The sequence below is a fragment of the Corapipo altera genome, unplaced genomic scaffold (genome assembly GCF_003945725.1).
Source record: "Corapipo altera isolate COAL_440 unplaced genomic scaffold, ASM394572v1 61305, whole genome shotgun sequence".
NCBI classification, from domain to species: Eukaryota; Metazoa; Chordata; class Aves; order Passeriformes; family Pipridae; genus Corapipo; species Corapipo altera.
In genome coordinates, this window is record NW_020884909.1 from 7,567,152 (window position 1) to 7,589,905 (window position 22,754).

Consider the following 22,754-nt stretch of genomic DNA (forward strand, 5'->3'; position numbering starts at 1 on the left):
TTATAGATGGTGTGTCTGCAGACCTCCCGATTGGAGGCCAGAGTAGACCAGTTCTGGTGATCAATATGGCCAAGGCTGAGATGTTGTTTCAGGCAGTCCTTGTATCTCCTCTTTGGGGCTCCTCTCTTGCAGCAGCCGGTGGCAAGTTCACCATAGAGCAAGATCTTAGGGAGGGGGTGGTTGGTCCTTCATCCTGGAGACGTGCCCTGCCCAGCACAGCTGTGTTCTCAGCAACATGGCCTCAATGCTTGTGACTGCTGCTTGTTCTAGAACAGATGGATTGGTCCCATAATCTGAGCAGTGGATGTTTAGGATTGTACGGAGGCAGCGTTGATGGAAGCGTTTGAGGAGTCGCAGGTGGTGGCGGTAGATGACCCAGGATTCAGATCCATATGAGAGAGTAGACAACACTATGGCTCTGTAAACACCATCCAACAGCAGTAGAAGCAGTCTCAGGTGAAGACATATTATCCAGTCTACTGTGACTGAAATAAAGACCCGTCGAAATGCAATCAGATGTTTTTCTCTTCTCTTGCAGCCCGTGTGTCACCAGGGTGATCCAGATTGAGCCCCAGGTGTATGCAGAGAGCGACAGCGCTTGCTACAGCCCCCCACCCCCCTACAGCAGCCACAGCTTTGCCCATGAGACCCAGATCACAATGCAGTCCACAGTGCAGCTGCGCACCGAGTACGACCCCCACACGCAGGTGTTCTACACCACCGCAGAGCCCCGCTCCGAGATATCCGTGCAGCCCGTGACAGTGACACAGGACAACCTGAGCTGCCAGAGCCCAGAGAGCACCAGCTCAACGAGGGATTTGCTCTCCCAATTCCCAGACTCCGGCGTGCGTTGTCTGGAGCCACCCTGTACCAAGTGGACACTCTCGTCCTTTGCAGAGAAGCATTATGCTCCCTTCCTCCTGAAACCAAAAGCTAAGGTAGATTTTGTTTTTAGGGAACTATTCACCCATTTTCCAAACATTGTCTTTTGGCAGTAGTATAAAATATAAGGAATAAATACAATTCTTGTGGAATAACAGTTCTTAATAATTTTACAGCTCATTTCTTACTTTAAAAGTTTTATCTTGCAAGTGCTGTAGAGACACACTTTTAGAATGTAGGTATGAGTGAGGGTTTTGATGTCTTTTAGTAATGTAAGCTTGTGAATAGGGAAATTAAAGCCGCTTTTAAACTTCACTGCAATTTAAATTTCTCATCTGTGATTCAGAGCCCCTTCAATGAAGCTCAAATCAGCTTAGTCTTGTAGTATGTATGTGTAAGGAAAAAAAAAGGACAGAAGAAAGAAAAACTTGAAAGTAGACTGATGGATGTTAAGTTTGAACCTGGCTTTGTAGTGTGACAGTATGAATTGTTAGTTGCTTTAGAAACCTAAACCAAAAACCATTTCCATTTTCTGTTGCAGATTGTGGTTATTTTTCTTTTTCTGGGTTTACTTGGGCTCAGCCTTTATGGAACTACCCGGGTGAGAGATGGACTAGATCTCACAGACATTGTACCACGGGAGACACGGGAATATGACTTTATTGCTGCACAATTCAAGTACTTCTCATTCTACAACATGTATATTGTGACACAGAAAGCAGACTATCCAAATGTCCAGCACTTACTTTATGAACTTCACAGAAGTTTCAGCAACGTGACATATGTTTTGTTGGAAGAGGACAGGCAGCTCCCCAAAATGTGGTTGCACTACTTTCGAGACTGGCTGCAAGGTAAGGGAGTGTTACACAAACTTTTCGTAGCTGGGCAGAAGTAAGTGTTGCTCACCCTGGTGTTGCTGCCTTCAGGTGGGGTCACACAGCTGAAGGCTGGGGGAGGATGCCGGGGTGCTGCTCCAAAATCACACAGGACCTTGCTGTTCCTCCAGCAGGTCACTTAAACACAAAGAATTTATGTTTACTCCCTAGTAAGACAGTTCTGAAGCTTTAAGTGGTTGTATCCATGCCAATAATTTCTAAGCAGCTAATGAGGGGTTCTGCATTTAGCCATTATAATTAACGGCCAGATATGGCTCACTGTCTTGGGTAAATAAATGTTTTGCTGAGTGTTTTCAGAACAGTAAATGAAAAGTCCCAGTCCAGTGATGTATTCTTACACAGGCTTCACTTACAGCTCTTGAGTGAGTGATGCTGTTGGCTTCGTCTGGGACTGCTGGCATGAAGACAATTCAGTGTGGCTTATGTGTTTTATTGGATTGGAAACTTACTGCATGTTCTAGATTTCCAGTCAAGCATCCTTACTCTTTCTGTCGGGCTGCTTTTTCTGTGCTGAAGAGTTTTGTATTTAAAATAAATAGAACTGTTTCATCTTAGGAAATTTAACAGCAAACATGCCCTGCCAAGGAGTACATCTCTCTTACCTCTGTCTTTCTGTTGGGAGAATCTTCAGGAAGCTTTTGCTTACAGAAAAATAAATTGTCCTGACATAGTAAGGCTGTAAATTTTAACCTTAAGTGTGTACAGGTGACCAGTGCAGCCAGTGATTCTTAGAGAATATGTAGGTAACTGTCAGTAACTGGGGTATTTTATTTCTTCCGAAAATAAGTCAGGCAATATTAGGAAAGCAGATGCATCTTAGTGATAGATCTATACGAAATGAGTAAGTTTTCTGTGTGTTTAATGCATTGATAAATAATGCAAAGCAGTATTTTGGCTCTCAGCTTTGGGTTTTTTTAATGATTTTTAAATATTTTAGATCAATTCATTACAGTCTACTTACGGGAAGCTTGATTTAAAATATTTTGCTTGCATAAGCATGTTGAGCTGTAAGGGAAGGCATTACTGGCAGGAGGAAAATTCAGCATAACTTAGATGTTTTGCTGGGTTGGAACCTTGTTATACTTTCTAGATTTCTAAGCAATCATCTTTCTACATGCTTTTCCAGATGCTCTTATACCTCTGCTGTTTGTTTCTTTTGTGGGTGTTTTTTGTTGCTGTTCCAAAACAGTAGGAAAAAAATGTGTCTGATGTGTCCCACCTTTCACTTCCCCCCCCCTTCCCGTGAGGGAGGTGGAAATCTGAGATTGTGTTCAGGAAGCTTTATTAGTGCTCAGCCTCAGCACAGTCTGCCAGCGATAAAGTCGGGAAGAGGTGCCCTTGGATGAGCTCCCTGGCAGGCTGCTCCCAGGGAAGTCTGGAGGCTGGCCCAGTTGGGGCTGCTCCCAGGAGTGCCTCCCGTTACCAGTGCCCCTCTCTCAGGTGCACCATGTGCTTTCCCAAACCCCTTCCACCTCGGGTGCCTCCCTGTTCCCTCCACACTCAGCTGCTCAGGGCTGTGTGCAGGCTGTCTCTGTGCTCACAGAGACCTTCCCAAACCTGCTCTGCTCTTAGGGCTGTTCCTGTTCTGTGACTGGTTCAGCACATAGTTCCCTCTCCCACTCCAGTCCACATGAGCCTGCCTGTCCTTACTTGTCCTCTTCTTTTCTTCTGCTGGAGGAGCTGTGTGTGTTCCTGGTCCCCTGAGTGTGCTGCATGGAGCTGAAAAGCTGTGGAGGAAAGGCCAAGGAGAATCCAGGAAGCAATGGCTTGCTGTGGTCCAAGTGGACATGCCAGCCCTGTGATGGATGGTGCATTGCTTTGCCCATTGATTACCCACAGTTCTAGAATTAATCATTTTTATTATTATTTAGCATTTAGGTCTGTATCCTTACTCCTCCTACCCTCCTTCCCTGAAAGGGGCACAATTAATACAACCCTGTTGCTTCATAAAATCGCAGGTTGTCTGCACACAGTGTGATACTGCATTCCAGAATCTGCAAAGGAGGATATTGAGACGTGTCAGTAGAAAGAAGTTACGTTTTCAAGTGGTACAGGGCATTGATGTAACAGGGGGGAGCTAAACTCTTATACTAGAAGCTGCCACACTTGCCACAGCTGGAGAATTACCTCGAGGTGCAGGTAATAATAGGCTGAATAATACCTGATTGTCATCTGCTGTGGCTGGTGCCAGGGGAGTCACAGGAAGGGAAGGTGAAGATAGAATTTACAAACGAGGTGTGGTTTCAGGCTGGGTTCAGGGAGGATCCTCAGTGAGGTGGAACAGTTCTACTGGTATGTTTTTACATGCTGGAGGGACAGCTTTGAACTGCATGGCTAATTCCTGACAACTTGACTGTGAATTTAGTGCTAGAGGTTAATGGCTCAAGATGGCCTTCTGACACAAACACATTTGTCCAGCAGAGCGAGGGAAGCAACATGTGAACAAAAGCATTTTTTAATCAAGAAGGTGTCCTTGGTCTCAGCCACACATTTTGCCTCATTTAATAGCAGTGGAGTGCTTTCTGCCTAATGTATTTCTCTTTTCAGAGGTCCGCTTGTATTTTTACTTTTTAGTATCCTGTTATGTTAGCATATTTTCTGTTACTGAAAATGCAACTAACACTAATCACTCACTTTAACTGTAAATGTTAACATTATTTTTGTAAGTGACCGAATGTAAATTAGGTAGCTTGAATTCCCTGCTGCCTTCTAATTAAGCGTGTTTTTGCAAAGGGAAATCTTATCTGGTGTTTCATGGTGGCAGCTGTTCACATGAGTCAGTAGGAATTCCTTCCTCACCCCCATTCCTGCATCCCACATAATTTTGGATGTTGTCATTTCGAAAGCATTAAGCAAAAGTGACTGCTGATGTGAAAAATTCACATATATAAGATTTTTTAAATTCCCTCAACTTTTATAACTTTTCCACAGAAAGAGGTCAACAAGATGCTTTTATTTTTATGCCCAGAAACATTTTGTTAATCTCATTTATGAATGATTATATGTCTTTTAAAATAATTGATATGAACATGTTTGCTTTGAAAGCAGCAACTCTACTACTGATTTCAAAGTGTAAAGGGAAATTTTAATTATTGACAGTTTGAAATCCTTTAGAAATTAAGCACAACTGATAGTAGTTTCTGGATATTCTTTCTGCAGACTCTTTTGCAACCATGAACTAGTACTGTCACATGAGGATGGATTTATTTGTTACTGTGTGTCTCTGGAGCCCCCTGACAGGGGCGGGATGTTTGTCTGAAAGCTCTGCCCTGAGACTCTGTTACAGCAGTTTGTGTGCTCCTCCTGCTGAAGGGAACCACCTTTAATTGGAAGTTAAGCTGTTCTTAGGTGGTCTCCATTTTTTTCTACGTGCTTTTTTGACAGCCTTCTCCTAACTTCCCGAAGTTGGCTTTCATGTGACTGGTGTAACAGCATAAATAACTCTTATCTGGCCGCTTTCTGAGAGGCTGACATGGCACAGGAGAGATGGATTGGTGGTTTTGCACATTTCCCCTCTCTGAGGGTGCCATCAAACAAAGCTTTTTTTCAAAAGGGACCCCAAAGTCCTCTGGTGATGCCATAAAACCTGATGGCAAACTGTCCTCCTCCTGGGCTGGAGCTGCAGGGCTGCAGGCAGAGCTCTGGCAGGCCTCTCTCACTGTTTGGTTCTCAGCCTGGTGGATTCACAGGATTTGACACAATTCAGTGACACGACAACGGGGGATGGTTTGCGAGGGAGCAGGGTGGGTTTGCGGATGGCAGCAGGTACTCTGTCCCTCTCTTATCTGGGTACAGCTGTAGGTAACCTCTCCAGGCTGCAGTGATGGTTCTCATTAGGGTTCCCCAGCTCAGCTGTGAGGTGGGTCTGTGATTTCCTGCACTGCCGCTCTCCCTGCCCTGGACATGCGGTTTGTCATCTGCCTGCTCAGAGCCTCCTTGTGCTGGGCTGTGGCTTCCTGTGCTAAACCTGATCCAAATTTCTGCTGTGAGGTATTGAAGGGTGGCAAGGAGGAAAATAACAGTTGAGAGTGAATAGGTGTTGGCTGTGATCTTTACATGTGCTGGCAGCAGATCCCATGACTTGTATTAGCTGCACAAGTTGAACAGATGGAACAAATTGACAAAATCGTGTTCGCTCATGCTGTGCTTGAGGAGCAGCTGAGTTGCTGTTTGAAGTTGAAAGTTTGAGTGTGTTTTTTTTCCCCCCTTGTAGTGGAATTTCTGGTTATAGCATAGAAGCTATTGCCTCAGTGCTCTGCAGTAGCCCAAAGCAGTTAATGAGAGCCGTGTGTGTCCTTCTCTGTGGCTCAGTGCACTCAGCCAGAGTTTTTGTGAGGCAGAGGGGAGTCAGGAGAGTGTTTCCCTCCTAGGTAACAGTCTAAATGCCTCCTCTGGTTTTTAGGTGGTGAAGTTGGATGAGGGCTGAGCTGAGCCCTTTTCTGTTCTGGCACCACTCAGGTCAGGGCAAGACTTCAGCTTTGTTTTTAGTAGTGTGTATGAAAGAGGTGATAACTGCAAATATGCATATGATGTTTTGAGTGTGATGATTCTGGAATTGTGGTTCATGAGGAAAACCAATTTTTATTCTAGATAAGATTAACTGTTTCCCATACACTTCTCCAAGCAGAGTACTTGGAGAAGATGTCCAGTTTGCCTTGAGGGGAAGCTGTTTACATGGCACAATGCATCTGCAGCTTGCTTGCTCAGCTTTGCTGGTCTGCACAGCATAGGAAGACTTCTGGGACTTCTCTCTTGCATTTTCTTCCTTCCCCTGCCTTTCTTTGGGCAAAATATCAGGCACAGAACTGATATTTTTACCATCCCACACACTGACAATGAATGAGGAGCCCCAAACGTAGGAGGCAGCAGGTGCCTAATTTTCATCCTGATCCAGCTATGAAAAAGACATTGTTCTTTCTCCTTCTGAAATTTGTTTGTAAGGGTGATTACTTACCTACTTGTTCTGTGTTCCCTTTGCCTCCCTTAACTCTTCAGGACTTCAAGATGCATTTGACAGTGACTGGGAAACTGGGAAGATCACTTACAACAACTATAAAAATGGATCTGATGATGCTGTTTTGGCTTACAAACTCTTGGTACAAACAGGCAACCGTGCAAAACCCATTGACATCAGCCAGGTAGTGTATCAGAGTCCATGCTGGTTTACACAGCAATACAGAAGTCATCAGGAGTGATGGAAGGCGCATAGAGCTTGTCCTAAGTTTCTTTTTTCCAGCTCAAGGAGCTGAGTGTCTGAGCTACAGCTTACTTGCATGGCCTCACTGACTTTGCTGAAGCCACTTCTTAGCTGCAGTCTGGCCTGTGTTGCACAGTGTTCCAAACCAATGCGGGGAATGCCAGCCCTTGATTGTTACTGGTTGGTGTGCAGTCAGTGCTGCTCCTGTGTCAGACACACTCAGTTCCCTTTGAAATTATTGAGAAAAATGCTTCTCTGCGTCTCTAGGTAGATGGAGTCCAGTCCTAGGCCAGACTTTGCAATTATTTGGTTTGTTCCTACTGATTTATGTAAAACAAAACATTTAACAAATGATGTTGATGAATGGTAGAGGAAGGAGACTGAAATCATGACGTGCAATGTCATATTCTTGTACCCTCATCACTAAATACATGTAAACTGTTGGAGAACTAAGAATGGCAGTTGTTAGAGCTGCCTAAATAAAATATGCCTGAAGTTACCACAGCATATGACTGCATTTGTGGTAGCCATTGATAGGTGGAATACATTGGGTGTGACTCCTTACACTAAAATTAGATTTCAAACCTTGAAGAGAAATTCTGCAATAACGTAACTTCTCCTCTCTGGGAGTCATCAGTGGCTCACTGTGCCTTCAGGCAGCAGAACAGTCTTTCTAGTGAGCTTCTTGGCAGTTCTGCTTATTGTGTCCCTTTTTTGTCCCTGGCGTTAAAGGTGACAGATTTACAGTGCACATTGTTCAGAGTCACTATGGTGTGTGAAGCACACTGCTGTACAGCAACATGCTGTCAGGGCTGAATGAAGCCTCAGCTATGAGTTAGACCAAGTAAGTGAGTTGAAGAGAAAACCTTCAGTGAGATTTTGTTTAGCAGAGAGCACCAGGTACGCTGTGGAACAAATGCAATTGGACTGCAGCTGCTGATATAATTTCCTGTGCCTGGGAGGGAGAAAAGTGTGGTGCACCCACAGGGGCTGAGCACTGTGCTCTGCAGTTCCAGAGACAGCTTGAAGACATACAGTTGTTGCATATCCTGTGGACTAATTGAATCCAGATCCTTGGAATCCAACTTTTTTTTTTTTTTTTTTTACTGCTGTCACTGTTGTTTTTCATTTCATTAAAAAGACCTGGAACTGGAGCTGAGCCAGAATTTTAAATAAACAAAACAAAACCCACCTGTAATACTTTTCACCCACAGAGTCCTCTGTCAGAGCTCTAGCTGTGCAGGATTTGGCTAACAGAACCCTGGAAGTGTACCACTGCTGTTTACCCCACAGATGTATCTGCCCACAGTGACCCAAATAACACAGGGCACTCATCTGCTTTCATGATGCTGGGCATTTTCTGAATACATAGGTCATAGGAGGCAAGTGTTAGCAAAATTTATACAGATGTTGTTTTATTTTTATAGCTCTCCTCCATTTACTGGGTGGCATTTCCTTCAGTGTTAACAACAGAGGTTAACTGCACACAGACATGTATAGGGACTCTTGCCAGGTTTTCTTTCCATGTCTTTAAATATGTTTCTTCAACTTGGTTGTTTTTCACTCTTGGCTGCAGTCTTTCAGAATTTGGATGTAATTGATTTAGTCTATTCTGGATCCATCTGCTGATTTAGTAGTTATTGTAAATATTACGTGAGTACTAATTTATAAATTAGCCACTGTTACTGTATTTTTTTAGATTTTGTTTTTATTGTTAAACAATAGTTTACTGATAAGTCACTTCAAGTGAAGATTTGTGTTCTCTTACCTCCTATATGTGTTGCATCCCCAGGCCATTTGTTGAAAGCATTATGGCAAAACCCCCGAAAGCAAAACTCTTTCTGAAAGGCTTCCAACTTTTTTTTTCCATTTCACAGTTGACTAAACAGCGTCTGGTGGATGCAGATGGGATCATTAACCCAAATGCTTTCTACATCTACCTGACAGCCTGGGTCAGCAATGACCCCGTGGCCTACGCTGCCTCCCAGGCCAACATCCGCCCCCACTGCCCGGAGTGGGTCCATGACAAGGCAGACTACATGCCAGAGACACGGCTGAGGAGTGAGTACCCCTTCATCTTTGTGTCTGACAGCTTGTGTGAGTGTCCCCACTGCTCCTTCAGCCACCAGTGACCCTGCAGCTGGCTGGTGCTGCACAGGGCTCAGAAATAAGCAGGACAGCACATGGAAGGAAGCTGAACAGGAGCCAGAGTGTGCCCAGGTGGCCAAGAAGGCCAATGGATCCTGGCCTGGATCAGGAACAGTGTGGCCAACAGGTCCAGGGAAGTGATTCTTGCCCTGGACTCAGCACTGGTGAGGCCACCCCTGGAGTGCTGTGTCCAGTTCTGGGCCCTCAGCTCAGGAAGGACATTGAGGGGCTGGAGCAGGTCTAGAGGAGAGCAGCGAGGCTGGGGAAGGGACTGGAGCACAAGTGCTGTGAGGAGAGGCTGAGGGAGCTGGGGCTGTTCAGCCTGGAGAAGAGGAGGCTCAGGGGAGACCTCCTCACTCTCTGCAACTCCCTGACAGGAGGGGGGAGCCAGCTGGGGGTTGGTCTCTTTTCCCAGGCAACCATCAGCAAGACAAGAGGACATGGTCTTAAGCTGTGCCAGGGGAGGTTTAGGTTGGATATTAGAAAGAATTTCTTTCCAGAGAGGATAATCAGGCATTGGAATGGGCTGCCCAGGGAAGTGGTGGACTCTCCATCCCTGGAGGTTTTTAAGCTGAGACTGGATGTGGCATCAGTGCCATGGGCTGAGAACCACAGCGGGGTTGGATCAAAGGTTGGACTTGATGATCTCAGAGGTCCCTTCCAACCCAGCTGATTCTATGATTCTGTGGTGTTACTGTGTAGTCTTAGGGGATCCAAGCACCATTGCATCTCTGGCACCACAGCAGGGTTTTAACATGTTGCAAAAATGCTCTAAAATTTTATAGTGAACATTGTTTTTTTTTAGTGTCACCTGATAGTTCTGTCTGTGATAGAGGCCTGGAGTTTGCATGAAACTCCTGCCTAAGTAATTCTGAAATTTCATCACTGAGGTTCTATCATGTTTGCCCTCAATCCTTAATACCTAAGAAGTTTTTATCAAGGTGACTCACACGCTGAGCTACCAGCACTGATACAGTTCAAGAGCTACTAAATTAGGGGAGAAGTCCCACTTCATGTCGCTCACTGTTTTCCTGAGCACCGGTACCAGTTCTCATTGCTTTGCTTCAGCTTTCAGTTTGCTGAGAGGATTGCTGGTTGGACACCAGTGGGGAAGGGAGAGAGGGTGCAGAGGGAGGACAACTGGTACTCTTGGATAACCAGCCAGCCATGTTTCCATGTATCCAAACCCTAGCGCTTTGTGGCAGTCAGCCAAGTCCTGTCTTAATGAAAATTTATAGTTGAGATTATAATAGGGCAAATCATGTTAAGCAAGTCAACTGAATGACCCTGCAGGGTCTGGAACACACAACGACAGTAACCAAATGCTTGTTGTAGAAGGGGTTTTTTATTTGTCACAGAGTAGACTTGGCATTACACTCAAAAAAAGTATGGAGAGTGTTGGTGTGTCAAATTATTAAAGGATGAAAAGGTATGTTTTTCCTCAGTAAAGCATTACTTTTGTATTAGTTTTTTTCCCCAGTAATTTCCATCAGTAACAGAACACAGATTTCCTAATCTGACTTTCAAAATATTCAGTGGAAATCTTAAAATCAACCTGATCAAGCCTAATTTTTCTCTAGATTTGTGTCAGTGGACCTCAGTTAATCTCAGGGAAATGACCTTTGATTTCAAAGCAACAGCATTGGCATAAAAGAGGAGCATTTGGATAAAATGTTTAAATGGTCTGCTTGATATTGCAGAGAGATATTTTTGACCAGGTATTCAGTAAAAACCACTGTAACACTAATGAGGATTAAATACATGTATTGAAAGATATCTGTTAAATTATATATAATAGTCTGGGGATTTGATGCAGGCTGTATTCATCCCATTGCACTGCATGATAAAATGTGGTAACCTCATGTACTGCTTCTGGTTTCAGTGTTTGGGGGGGGTTTTTAAAATACCACTCATTCCAAAGAAGTAACATTTAAATTCACCACCTTTAATCATTTTGCTGTGGAGAACAAAGTGTTTTGTTAACCACGCTCTCTGTGTATCTTCTCCCCAAATGCACATTTTAACACTGCTGTCACTTCTCCAGTTCCAGCAGCTGAGCCCATCGAGTACGCTCAGTTCCCTTTCTACCTCAATGGATTGCGTGAAACTTCTGACTTTGTGGAGGCTATTGAGAAAGTGAGAGCCATCTGCAGTAACTACACCAGCCTGGGCATCTCCAGCTACCCCAACGGGTACCCGTTCCTCTTCTGGGAGCAGTACATTGGCCTTCGCCACTGGCTCCTCTTATCCATTAGCGTGGTTTTGGCTTGCACGTTTCTGGTGTGTGCCCTCTTCCTCCTGAACCCCTGGACAGCTGGGATCATTGTAAGTTTATTATAAGGGTCTTTGTTGAAGTCAAATTCCTTTCAGCATAGCTCTTGCTGTAGCCGGGAAGGTTTTGTTTATGTCTGGGCTTCTGGTGGAGTATGTGTATTGCATCATTCATTATATATTTATTCAACTTGAGGGGGTGTAGGGTTCATGCTAAAGGTATAAACCTTAATAACCTTAATCTTCTGGCCACCTTTTTTGCAACTTTAAAGGTTTCTTAGAAAGGTACATAAACTTTTGCCCTCGCCCACGTGCACACTAACATGAGAAATAAAGACAGAGGAAGATTAGGAACTTCATTAAAGTAATTTCTAATTCTATATTCCTTCTGCCCTTTTGTCGGACACAGTTATTTTTCAAGGCAGCTGCTTGTGACTAAGTTGCCTGTAAACTCCCTCCCTGATTTCTGAATGCAGTCTTTCTGGAAAGCACTGCAATGGTTCTGTTGTACAGTACATACTGTGGAAAGAGTGTAACTGAGCTATCACAGCATAAAACTATAAACTGAAGAGAATACTCCCCTATGCTTTCTGCAAGGTACCATAAGCCTCTCAGTAAACATTCAAGTTAAATTGAATGATGATGTTCCTATGTTTAAATTCCATAAACTATCATATGGTTTATAAAACGCCAGAAGTAGAAAAGCATAAAACAGTTACTAGTTTTTGTAATGTACATTTATATGACAGGTATGTTAAAAGGTAAATGTTTAGTCTAGAATATTTTTTATAGCACTTAATCAAGCAATTTATGTTATTATGCTTGATTCATTAACTTATAAAATCATTTATTGTAGTGCATACTTTTTTCCCTTGGAAAAGGCATTTGTTTTCAGAGTCCACCATTGCTTTTATAAGTATGTCTATATTTTTTTTCCTGCTTGGCTTTAGCAACTTTTAAAGTTGATTCTCCAGATTTCCTCCCCTCCTTTTTCCTCAATTTTTTATTTTACAAGGTAGATGAAAGAAAAATAAAAGCTTTCCTTTAGATTTGACTGTCCACGTTGTCCATGTCAATCCCCCCAAATATCTTAAAAGCTCAGAGCCCCTCTGTAACCTGAGACTCGTCAGCTGATTGTGGCATTCACTTTCTTCTGGGCTTTAAAACCTACTGCAAAGTCATCCTCACTTATACTTGCAGTTATACAAAAAAGAGTTCAAATACAGGTAGTTCAAAGTTACTTTTCTGGAAGGATTGCCTGAGAGACAGATGAAAAAGAGAAAATGTATGGTTTTGAGGGGTATCCATGATAAGGAGGAAGAAGTAGTTTTTTTGGTCACTGATAGATTGTAACCATTATAAAACTGAGGCTTGATCAGTTAAGTGGTTCTTAGGACTGTAATTTAAGCTGGCTCTTCAGCAGTGTATTGGCATTGAGCAAGTAAAAGCAGCTTGTCTTTGGGAATACAGGATGGCTTTGAGGAATATGTCTTACAGTCACCATGTTTTGAAATATCTTTCTTTTCCTTTGCCTGGAGTATAAGAAGTTGCTAACAGATGTTTGAAATCATCTAGGTGGTGGTGCTGGCTCTGATGACTGTGGAGCTGTTTGGCATGATGGGTCTAATTGGAATAAAGCTGAGTGCAGTGCCTGTGGTTATCCTGATTGCTTCTGTTGGCATTGGCGTGGAATTCACTGTTCACGTTGCTTTGGTATGTAAAGTCAAGAAACATTTTAAAAAAACGTTTTAAAATAAAATGGCGGCAATATTCGGGTCACAAATCCTTACTTTGTCTCCTCTCAGTGGCACGATTCTCAGAAGGAATATGGTCACAGTTTTGTGTGCCCTTCTGTTTGTCTTGATGGAACAGAATTGATCTTGATGAGTAGTACAGAGTCAGTCTCCCAGGAAATAAGAGAGGATACTTTACCTGTGATACCTACCTGTCTGATTGAGGCAATTATACAGACAAAACAGAGATCTTAAATCACCTTACTTCAGTCCAGACTCTCATGATCCTTGTCTGCAGCCTTACTGTTATTGCCTCAGTGCTATGTAGCTTTTTGTCCTCTTTTGCCTGTAGATTCTGTATCTTGTGAAAGAAGCCTTCAAAGGAGATTTTCAAAATCAGATACAGTGTCATTTGATATTTCTAGACCACTAGAATGTGAATATATTTGGATTAATTTTCCAGCTGTAAAACCTGCACCTTCTTTTTAGAAGTCATCAGCTATTAATAGTGAGCACAAACATGCAGTCTGTAGGAAAAGAGTTTTCTACTGTTTGTCTACTGGTGTAGATGATGTGCAGAGTTAGAGCACACAAAATAGCAGGAAGAAAAAAATAATTTTAAGAAAAATCATAGGGGAAGTAATGTAAAGTTAAAGAGGAGGAGTTGGATCCATGAAGTAATGACATCTTTTTTTCACCTGCTGCCATGGATGGTTAGGCTGTTGGAGGTAAATGAGTTTGCTAGGACTTGGAATAGTACAAGACATGTCAAAAAATCATGGTGTAGAAGAGGAAGGAAGAAATGACAGTTTCTTAGTATTGAAGATTTAAAACAGGAAAACTGGAGTAAAAAAAGGACAAAGCAGTTGTTTCTAAGTGGGAAGTTTATTACCATAAACTAATGAAATGAAACTAATTTAATTTATAGGACTTTACAGGTCACCTGTGGCTGAAGCTAAAATGCCAAGCAAACTAAAAATGGTGCTTTTCTCACATTGAAACTGGAGTCAAAAACTTGGAAACATATAAACAGTCAAATCAGTGTTACATAAACAAAATAGGCAATGCTGGAACTGTTGATACAGAATTTGAGTTTAAAAATTATTCACAACCCACTTGTGGGTCAGTTCTCTCCTGTGGCTTGTGAATTGTGGCCTTGTTTAATTCTGCAAATTCTAGAGAAGAGAGAATTCAATTCCAGGACTGAGAGGAAGATAGCTGCTTCAGCTCATGTCTTAATGAGAATTTGCTAAAGAGAGCCCTTACAAATCACAGGAAGAAGATCAGCCAGGTTCTTGTTTTCTTGAACCATTACATCATACACAGAGTAGACAAATACGTAACAAACAACAGTATTTGAGCGTTCTTGATGCAGCTTGTTCACTAAGAGGATGGAAGGATAAAGGCACTTCACTAGTCAGACTGTTGCTCAGGAACTACCATGTGCAGCACTATTCCTGAGGCAGTTTTGTGTGTATGGACCTGCCAACTTTGAATTAGTAGAAGTTGCAAAAACATTCATTTTGAGTGAAGTAGAAGTGTTTAAAAAAGTTGTGGAACCTGTGGAAAGTTGTGGCCCCACGAGAACGAGAGGAGCAGCCCTGCAGTCGTGACACCTGAAGTGCTTTCACATGACGTGAATTCTTGGCAGGTGGAAGAGAGCAGAGTTGGAGGCAGAAGGGTACTGGTGCAGGCAGGCATTGCTTCCAAAAGCATTGCTGTGGTCTGGTCTGACTGTGCTGTCGATGCTTCTCTGGTCGTGTGGCTGGAGCAGCAGCTGTGTGTGACTGCAGGACTAGGCCTCCCTGCAGGGGTCAGCCAGCCACAGAGATAACTGTGATAAAATGTAGTTCAGAGTAATTAACTGATGCAAAACTGTGCATGCCATGAGAGAGGCTTTTTGGAAGGTTGTACGTGTCTGTCTAAGGAAATGGACTCCTTTGTTTTGCAGGCGTTTTTAACTGCCATGGGAGACAGGAACCACAGGGCTGTCCTGGCCTTGGAACACATGTTTGCACCAGTGCTGGACGGGGCTGTGTCCACTCTGCTTGGGGTGTTAATGCTGGCAGGGTCAGAGTTTGATTTCATTGTCAGGTAAAGCATCTGTTTGTGTCGACTTACTTTTAAAATAAAAATAAGTATGGTTTTAATTTTTAAGTCATTTCAGCGAATCTGTCATTTTATTACTATGCATGGTGTGTCAAGCATGCTTACATCATGGTCCTGCTTTCCCTCTGTTTTATTAACTCCTTGTTATGTGCTAGACATGGTGGTGTTTCCATCGCTGGCATTAAAATCTGTTCCAGGAAAATCTGACACTCAACATGAAAGAATGCAAAAATGTCCCTCTTTCAAAAGTTTGCTAATTCTGGATTGAGTTAGTTCAAAGCATTGATATTGTCCCATATTAACTGGGTCTGACCTTTAACATGGAGGTCCTCCAGACTTCTTGTATGCCCAGGAATTTGTGTGCAAAGGACATGTGAACCCACAAACATTCAACTGTGCTGGGAGTGACTCTCTCAGAGCCTTCCCCTTCTGTCATTATGCAAGGTAAACATAATGAGGAAAAGAGAGAGGGGGGGAAAAGGCCCTGTTCGGGAGCTGGGGAACCATAAATATGAACACAGAACTTCATACTGAGCCTGAAGGCCCTTCTGTTTAGAACTACAAGCGAACTGTTTCTTGTGAATTTAATTAAGAATGTGAATTTGTCAAATAGAGAGGAAAGCAAGTTTTTCTTTGAGGGGAATTTGAGAAGTGTAATGAAATGGATCCTATTCTATTCCAAACAACCTGTGGAGCTCTGCAAAATGGCTAATCTTAGAGGTAGCACAGGCTCTTTTGTGGTAAACTACAGCACACACACAAAAAAATAATCCAAGCCCTAAAATGGAACCAAGGTAAAACTGGGCCAAATAAAAATGCTCTAAAAGATGGCTTAGCTACTTAGGTGGACATAAGCTGGATGGATGACTAGACTTAGCTGACATCCATTTGACAAAAAGAACAACAAAATGTCGGGGGCAGGAACTGAGAGAATGACTGTTAAATCTCATCAAGCTTTTTGTTTATGTGTGAATGAGATTTGAAGAAAGCAGGCAGATTGCAGTTTGGTCTCATGAAACCTACATGAGGATTATTACTATACAGATACTTCATATCCTGAAAGAGATTTTTTTTTCCCAAGTCAGTATTTTTTACTTTATTTTATTGATATTGAAGAAGTAGAATTATTCTTTTAGGACCTGATCTCGTAAGGCTGGAACATTTTGACATATAGGTTACTGATAGATTTAACATGAACTTAAAGGGACATTTGGTGTGCTACTTCCCTACTTAACAGACAAGATTTTGGCAAGCATATTTTTCTGTCATAGCAAAAGGAAGATTGTAGGGGCCCTTCACACCAAATTTGGATTGGATGTTCTCTCAGTTTATAAAATGACCCTTTCAACTTTTCAACTTACATTATTTTACTTTTTTTGGCCATCAGTTTCTCATTTTATAGCACAATCTGACTTCAGTTTGCCTTGCTTAAAAAATAAAATAAAATAAACTCTGGGGAGTCTGAGCATTGTTATAGTGGGCGAAGAAGATCCCAAACTTCCGGAAAGCGATAGATTGGTCCAGCAATGTTGGAAGATTAAGTAAATTAACAGACATTGTATACACCAAGTGGTCAAGGCTATAATCGTCCTGTTTATTCTAACACTAGATGGATGAGATGCAAATGTTTTTAAAGTCTGTAGCTGATCTGTGTCCCAGCGTAAAGTTCTGGTGGTTTATGTTACTAGAGTAGATTGGCTTGCTGATTTTTGCTAATGCAGATCAGAAATTCCCAGATGTTTACAATAGCAGGATATTTATAGTTTTACAGGAGTCTGATATATTTGATCAGATGTGGAAACAGGGAGGCAGTAAAGTTTGTTGCCAACTAGACAATGTAATCAGTAGACCCATTAGTAGCAAACTTGCCCTCTGTTCTTCTCCTTTGCCTTCTCCTCCAGGAATTTACCAAGACTGAGCCTTTGAAATCATTAGTTACAACGCAGCCTTAAGTTTAGTCTGAGCCCCAGCTGTGCCGAATACCAACTAGCAAGGCTTTCCTTTCACTGACAGGTTTACCTTGGTATTCATGAAGGATCCCAGACCTTAGCCCTCAGTGGTGGGAAAGGACAACTACTTGTGCACTTTTCTCTTCTTCCATAGTATTTCAGCCTTTATGTTTGAATTGGCTGACGCAAAACAAGAGTATTCAGAGATGCTAAATTGTTCAACAAAAGATTAGCCTGCAATGCAGCTCTGCCATTGTGGAGCACTCTTACTCAGTACAATGCTGAAGCTTACTATAGAATGGGCATTTTCTTTGCAAAAAGCGGGTTCCTGTGTTGTAAAAGGGTTGCAATTCAAGCTATTTGGTAAAACTGGAACTCACAGAATTCGAGGCGTTAAGTTGTGATTAATGAACGGCGAGGAAAACCCTTACCTGATATACTGTAGATTTAATTAGACATTCTGCTGTAAGTTGCAGAAGCATTTCACAGTGGATTAACTGCTGGGAGAAGAGAGCTTCTTTTCCTTCTAGACTAAATTGTTTAAATTCTACACCCTTCACTTCATTTGTTTGCTTCTGCTGGGTTTTCACTAATGGGGGCCCCTTTTCATTGTATTTGTGCTTTCAATCCATTCAGCTATTCCCTGCACATTCCATATTTTTGTGTTTGTGTAACACATTCATAAATAACATTACATGCTTCCAGATTCTGGGAAATTAACAAACATAATTTTTTTCTTTCCTTTCTCAACTAACACTTTGCGGAATGTAGCTTCTCTAATTCAAAAGGTAAAAACCCCTATATCACTTTTCACACAGAGATATAATTATTTACTGCAGTGTGAGTAATATATTGGATTACATTTAGTATATATATTATTTTAACATGTGTAGGAATAATTTGTAAACCCTTATTTCTAACAGCATTTGTGGCTATTCTGTCCCCCAAACCCTTGAACTCTACTACAGGTATTTTTTTGCTGTTTTGGCAATCTTAACCATTCTGGGAGTTCTCAATGGATTGGTGCTGCTTCCTGTTCTTCTTTCATTCTTTGGACCATACCCTGAGGTCAGTAAAATTAATGGGGAACAGAAGAAATAATACTGTGTCTGCAGCCCTATCTCTCCCAATCACTCCCCTTTTTTAGAAACTGTTTTTTTAAATTCTGTTGGATTTAGTTTCTTGATGTAGGGGGTTTTGAGAGGGGTGTTTGGTTGGTTGGTTGGTTGGTTTTGTAGTTTTGGGTTTTTTTATTAAAAGTGCTGTTTGTTACATAGTTGATATTATTCTATTTTTCAAACTTTTTTTTAATAAGTCTTCTTTTAGAGGCCACAATCAGCAAACCTGTTACAAGTGTAGTATTATTTATGCTTTTAAAAGCATAACGTGATATGCAAACAAGTTTGTAGAATAAGGATTTCCCCCAATGCTTTGCAAAAGACAGTTTGTTTTATACATGTAGCTTCTTCTATCTTACCTTGTTGCCTCTGTTGCATTCCTCAAAATGTTTAATTGAGCAGACCACCAGGAAGGCCTGTGTGGACCAACATACCCAGTGGTGGTCCACAGACCACACCTGGGTAACCATGACTGGTCTGCCAGAAGGTCCCTGCTGTCCAGTCCCCACTCCCTGCTGCATCCTCCTGCCTCATGTGGCATTCTTGATGGGTGGAAGGCTTCACTTAGGTGTTGGTGACTTTAGAGTACAAAGCCCAAGTCCAGATACCAGGATTCAGAGATACCAAGTGTATATTTGGTTGTTGATCATTCATTACCTACCCTGTAGTTAATACAATCACTGTGTTACACAGGGATATCTGTCACGTGTCAGTGAAATCAGTGTGCTGGGTTTCACATGTCTGTGTCACAGGTGTATTTGAGAAGGGTTTGGGTTTTTTTAGTATTGGTAAAACAATTTTGACAACAATGTGTGTTCTCATAATTCCTAACTGTACACATGACCTATCCCATACTTGAGCAATGTATATGTGTGTGTTATTATCATATATATTGCTATGATACGTGTCCATCTTTCTTTATAGATAGGCAGTGAATCATGCTATACCTGTGCATTTGAGGTGGTTTTCTGAAATCACTGTTAGTGCTTGCTGAAGGGAGAGGGATTTTTACATTTATTAAGTGCAAGTGCATGCACACACACACACGTGCACTTCCTGAGACAGCGATACCGAGAAGAGTCCGTGTAATCCTGTTTACATGAATATCCACAGATGCAGGTCATGCCTTTCTTTCCTTCAGTGATTTTTTTCAGTTCAATATAAACATTCCCCAGAAAATTGCTGCTCAGGCTGTTGTGGCATGGAGAGTGTATTTGGCAGAAGAACATTTGTGTCAAGCAGTAATGATTAGAAGGGTAATGCTAGCTGAATATTACTGAATGTGTTGCTGTCATCAGGTTTCTCCAGCCAATGGACAGAACAGATTGCCCACACCATCTCCTGAGCCACCCCCGAGTGTGGTGAGGTTTGCACTGCCACCTGGGCACACAAACCATGCCTCGGATTCCTCTGACTCCGAGTACAGCTCTCAGACCACGGCGTCGGGCATCAGCGAGGAGCTGCAGCAGTACCAGGGCACGCGCGGCCCCGGGGCACCAGGGCACCAGGTCAGAGTGGAGGCCACTGAGAACCCTCTCTTTGCAAGATCCACTGTGAGTAGCTTTCATAGGGGCTGGCGGGAGGACAAGAAGAGTTTTGTTGTTTTGGGGGTTTTTAAGATTTATTTAAATCTGTTTTCATGCAAAACTCTCATATTTCTGGCTGATTGTGCTTTGTGACTTTGTGCCAAAACCTCTAAGCAAGTAGTGAAGGCTTTCCTCGTCCTCTCCTTTGGAATCAAGTTGGTGGTATGAAAGCAGAGGTCTTTGGTGTGTATAACTGCTGTTACATCGTGCTGACACCAGCCACAAGAGAGAGCTCTCCATCTGTTTGATGACTTTTCAAGGAGAAATTACAAGATCCCAACCTCTTTCACACAGCTCTTGTGGATCGCTACCTCATATACCTCTCTGTGACAGCACATTTTGGAGAGAAAGATTGCCAGAGCCAGGAGAAAGCAGTTCACAAGTGTTGTACCAAATCATGGGCCTTGTTGCATCTCGCTGCTGGGTTGGCATAATTGCGATTTCAAAGGAAAGCGAAAAACCTCTGTCTCCTACCCCTGCTGGTGTTGCATGCTGAGCTGCAATATGGATCTGGTTTTGTTCAGGAGAGGCCTAGAAATAGGTACAAGCACAGCTACATTTGAAGTTGGTCACGGCTTATTGAATGATGTGGCTGCTGCGCTTCACGCTTTTTATGGAAATCAGAAAACAGATTCCTACAGTCTATATGAACTACCCTGATAACATCCTGTGTATGTTCCCTGCATGGAATAGACCCTTTTCCAAATGCCAGCAATTCTGCTCGTTGAATAAGTTAAGATCAAGTGCTTGTCACCCATCTCTTTGAAAAGATGGACCAGTATGTAGGAAGCTTACAATAATGTGTTCAGCTGTCATCCTGTGTTCTCCTGAAGACGTGCTTTCCAGGTTTTAATAACTTCAGACAAAAACCACGGAAAAATCAATTAGCAGATTCCACAACATTACCTTTGTAGAGCTAGAGCATTATCATATTTATTCTCAGTGTAAAATATAAGCAAGCATAGTATTTGTTTGCTTAGGTTTGTCAGAGACGTGACTGTGCATCTCTCTCTCTTCCAGGTGGTTCAGCCAGAAGCAAGGCATCAGCCAAGCCCCGGGCTGCAGTCGAGTGCAGAGCCCAGCACGCAGCAGGTGTGGGGTCAGGGCAGACACCCCAAACGGGACAGCAGGGAGGGGCCGCAGCCACCCCCGTACCGCCCTCGCAGGGACGCCTTTGAGATTTCTACTGAGGGGCATTCAGGACCCAGCAGCAGGGACCGCTCGGGCCACAGGGCTCGTTCCCACCCCGTGAGGAGCCCGGTGTGCGGGGCCGCGGGCGCGGTGGGACCGGGACCGTCCTACTGCCAGCCCATCACTACTGTGACCGCCTCGGCTTCCGTGACTGTCGCCGTCCACCCCGCCCGGCACGGCCACGGCACCCGGGCAGGGAGCTGCCCCTCCCACGAGGGGCACCAGGAGCCTGACCATGGGCCCTTTGAGGACCCCCACGTGCCTTTTAACGTGTGGTGTGAAAGAAGAAACTCTAAAGTGGAAGTTATAGAACTGCAAGATGTTGAATGTGAGGAAAGGGTACCTGGCAACAGCTCACAGTAAGGTAGGTCCAGCACGTGTGACTGCAGGCTTTGCCTGTGTCAGGCAGTAGTATGAGAGAAAGAAAGAAAGAAAGAGGAAAAATAAAATTTGTCAGAGGTATCTTTCCTTTAGATAGCGCTACTTACAGGTCACTGATCATCTTAAACCGTGAATAGAGTACCTTTTGCACTAAACATGAGGTTGGATGTTGTAGTGCTCTCCAACGCTGAGAAGTTATTATGGGTCTAGACTGAACTGCTTCCAAGAACCTTGCAAAGTGGATAAGTACATCATGCAGTCCCAGTTTACCAGATGAGGAAAATGAAGCAGAGTTGCTGTGTAACTTTTTCAGAGCTCTGTGATTGCATTTATCACTGATAGGTCCTGTCTTCTGAATCCTGACTCAGGCATGCTGTGACACAGTGTACAGAATGACATTGCCTGGGAGAGTGTAAATTGTCAGCTCCTTCAGGAGTTGTCCCGTCTGGAATAAAGTAGTCTGTGGAAGAATTTGAAGTCCATAATGAGGACTGAATCCCTCTGGAAGATGAGCTGAGTGAAAAGTGGGAAGTCCTACCATACCTACTGTGCTGCTGCACAGTGGGGTGTCCCCTGCTCTTTAAGGGGCCCTCAGAGACCCACCTCATGAACTCGCACCCTGGAGGTGTCATGGGCCAACCTCTGCCTGGCAGGGGCAGCTGCAAGGGCTGCCGCAGGTTGGATGGGGCAGAGCTGACCTGGCAGGGCATTGACGTGTTCTGTGAAACCACAGATACACCTGGGGAGACTTGCAGCCTAAATCATCAGAGAAGGTCCCAGGAAATGGTCCTGTTTATAGCAGGCAGGATGTTTTAGAGGATGTTTGGGGAATATAAAGATTTTCTTTTTCTTTTCATTTTTCTTAGTTTTTCGTTACTTTTATAGGGAGTACTTTGAAGCTGGGAAGTCCACTGGGTTTTTACTCTGAAAGCTTTTTGGGTCTTTCACCTGAAAAACTGTTTCTCACTATTTTTACACTGTTTTTTTCTTGGGGAGGGGAAAAGAGAGTGTTAAAACAGTTACTTAGTTGTAGATCCCTGTTTTTTCTCTTTGCTTGTCTGAGCTTTTCAGTGGCAGACACTAGTTTGAGCAGAGGAAGTAATTTTATTTTGGCTGTAGGACACATGCACACTCACACACGCAGAGTTTAGGTGGAAATTTTTATGATAACTCATAGAATCACTTTCTGATTTATAAAACATCTCTCCCAAACATCCCAAAGTGCAAATAGACGTGAATGCCTCTGGCCTTCCGGTCTAGAAATCTGACAAGTAATAGTATCCACAGAATAAG

General features: G+C 43.0%; 1 protein-coding gene across 4 annotated transcripts in view; it reads left to right on the forward strand.

Moving 5' to 3' along the window:
* Positions 1 to 22,754, forward strand: part of PTCH1 (patched 1) — a 44,801-nt gene that overhangs the window by 18,527 nt on the left and 3,520 nt on the right. The window contains exons 12-21 of one of the 4 annotated variants that reach the window (XR_003529259.1): positions 539 to 938; positions 1,424 to 1,733; positions 6,774 to 6,916; positions 8,853 to 9,036; positions 11,168 to 11,448; positions 12,970 to 13,107; positions 15,079 to 15,221; positions 17,957 to 17,973; positions 18,154 to 18,253; positions 19,602 to 19,714. Coding sequence is in view for 3 of the 4 variants with exons in the window: in XM_027653115.1 (XP_027508916.1) it covers positions 539 to 938; positions 1,424 to 1,733; positions 6,774 to 6,916; positions 8,853 to 9,036; positions 11,168 to 11,448; positions 12,970 to 13,107; positions 15,079 to 15,221; positions 18,154 to 18,253; positions 19,602 to 19,856; positions 20,910 to 21,443 (2,488 nt within the window). In the remaining variant the exon portion in view is untranslated. Of the gene's footprint in view, positions 1 to 538; positions 939 to 1,423; positions 1,734 to 6,773; positions 6,917 to 8,852; positions 9,037 to 11,167; positions 11,449 to 12,969; positions 13,108 to 15,078; positions 15,222 to 17,956; positions 17,974 to 18,153; positions 18,277 to 19,601; positions 19,857 to 20,909; positions 21,445 to 22,754 lie in introns of those variants that run through there. The other 3 variants (XM_027653115.1, XM_027653116.1, XM_027653117.1) reach the window with 3 other exon arrangements.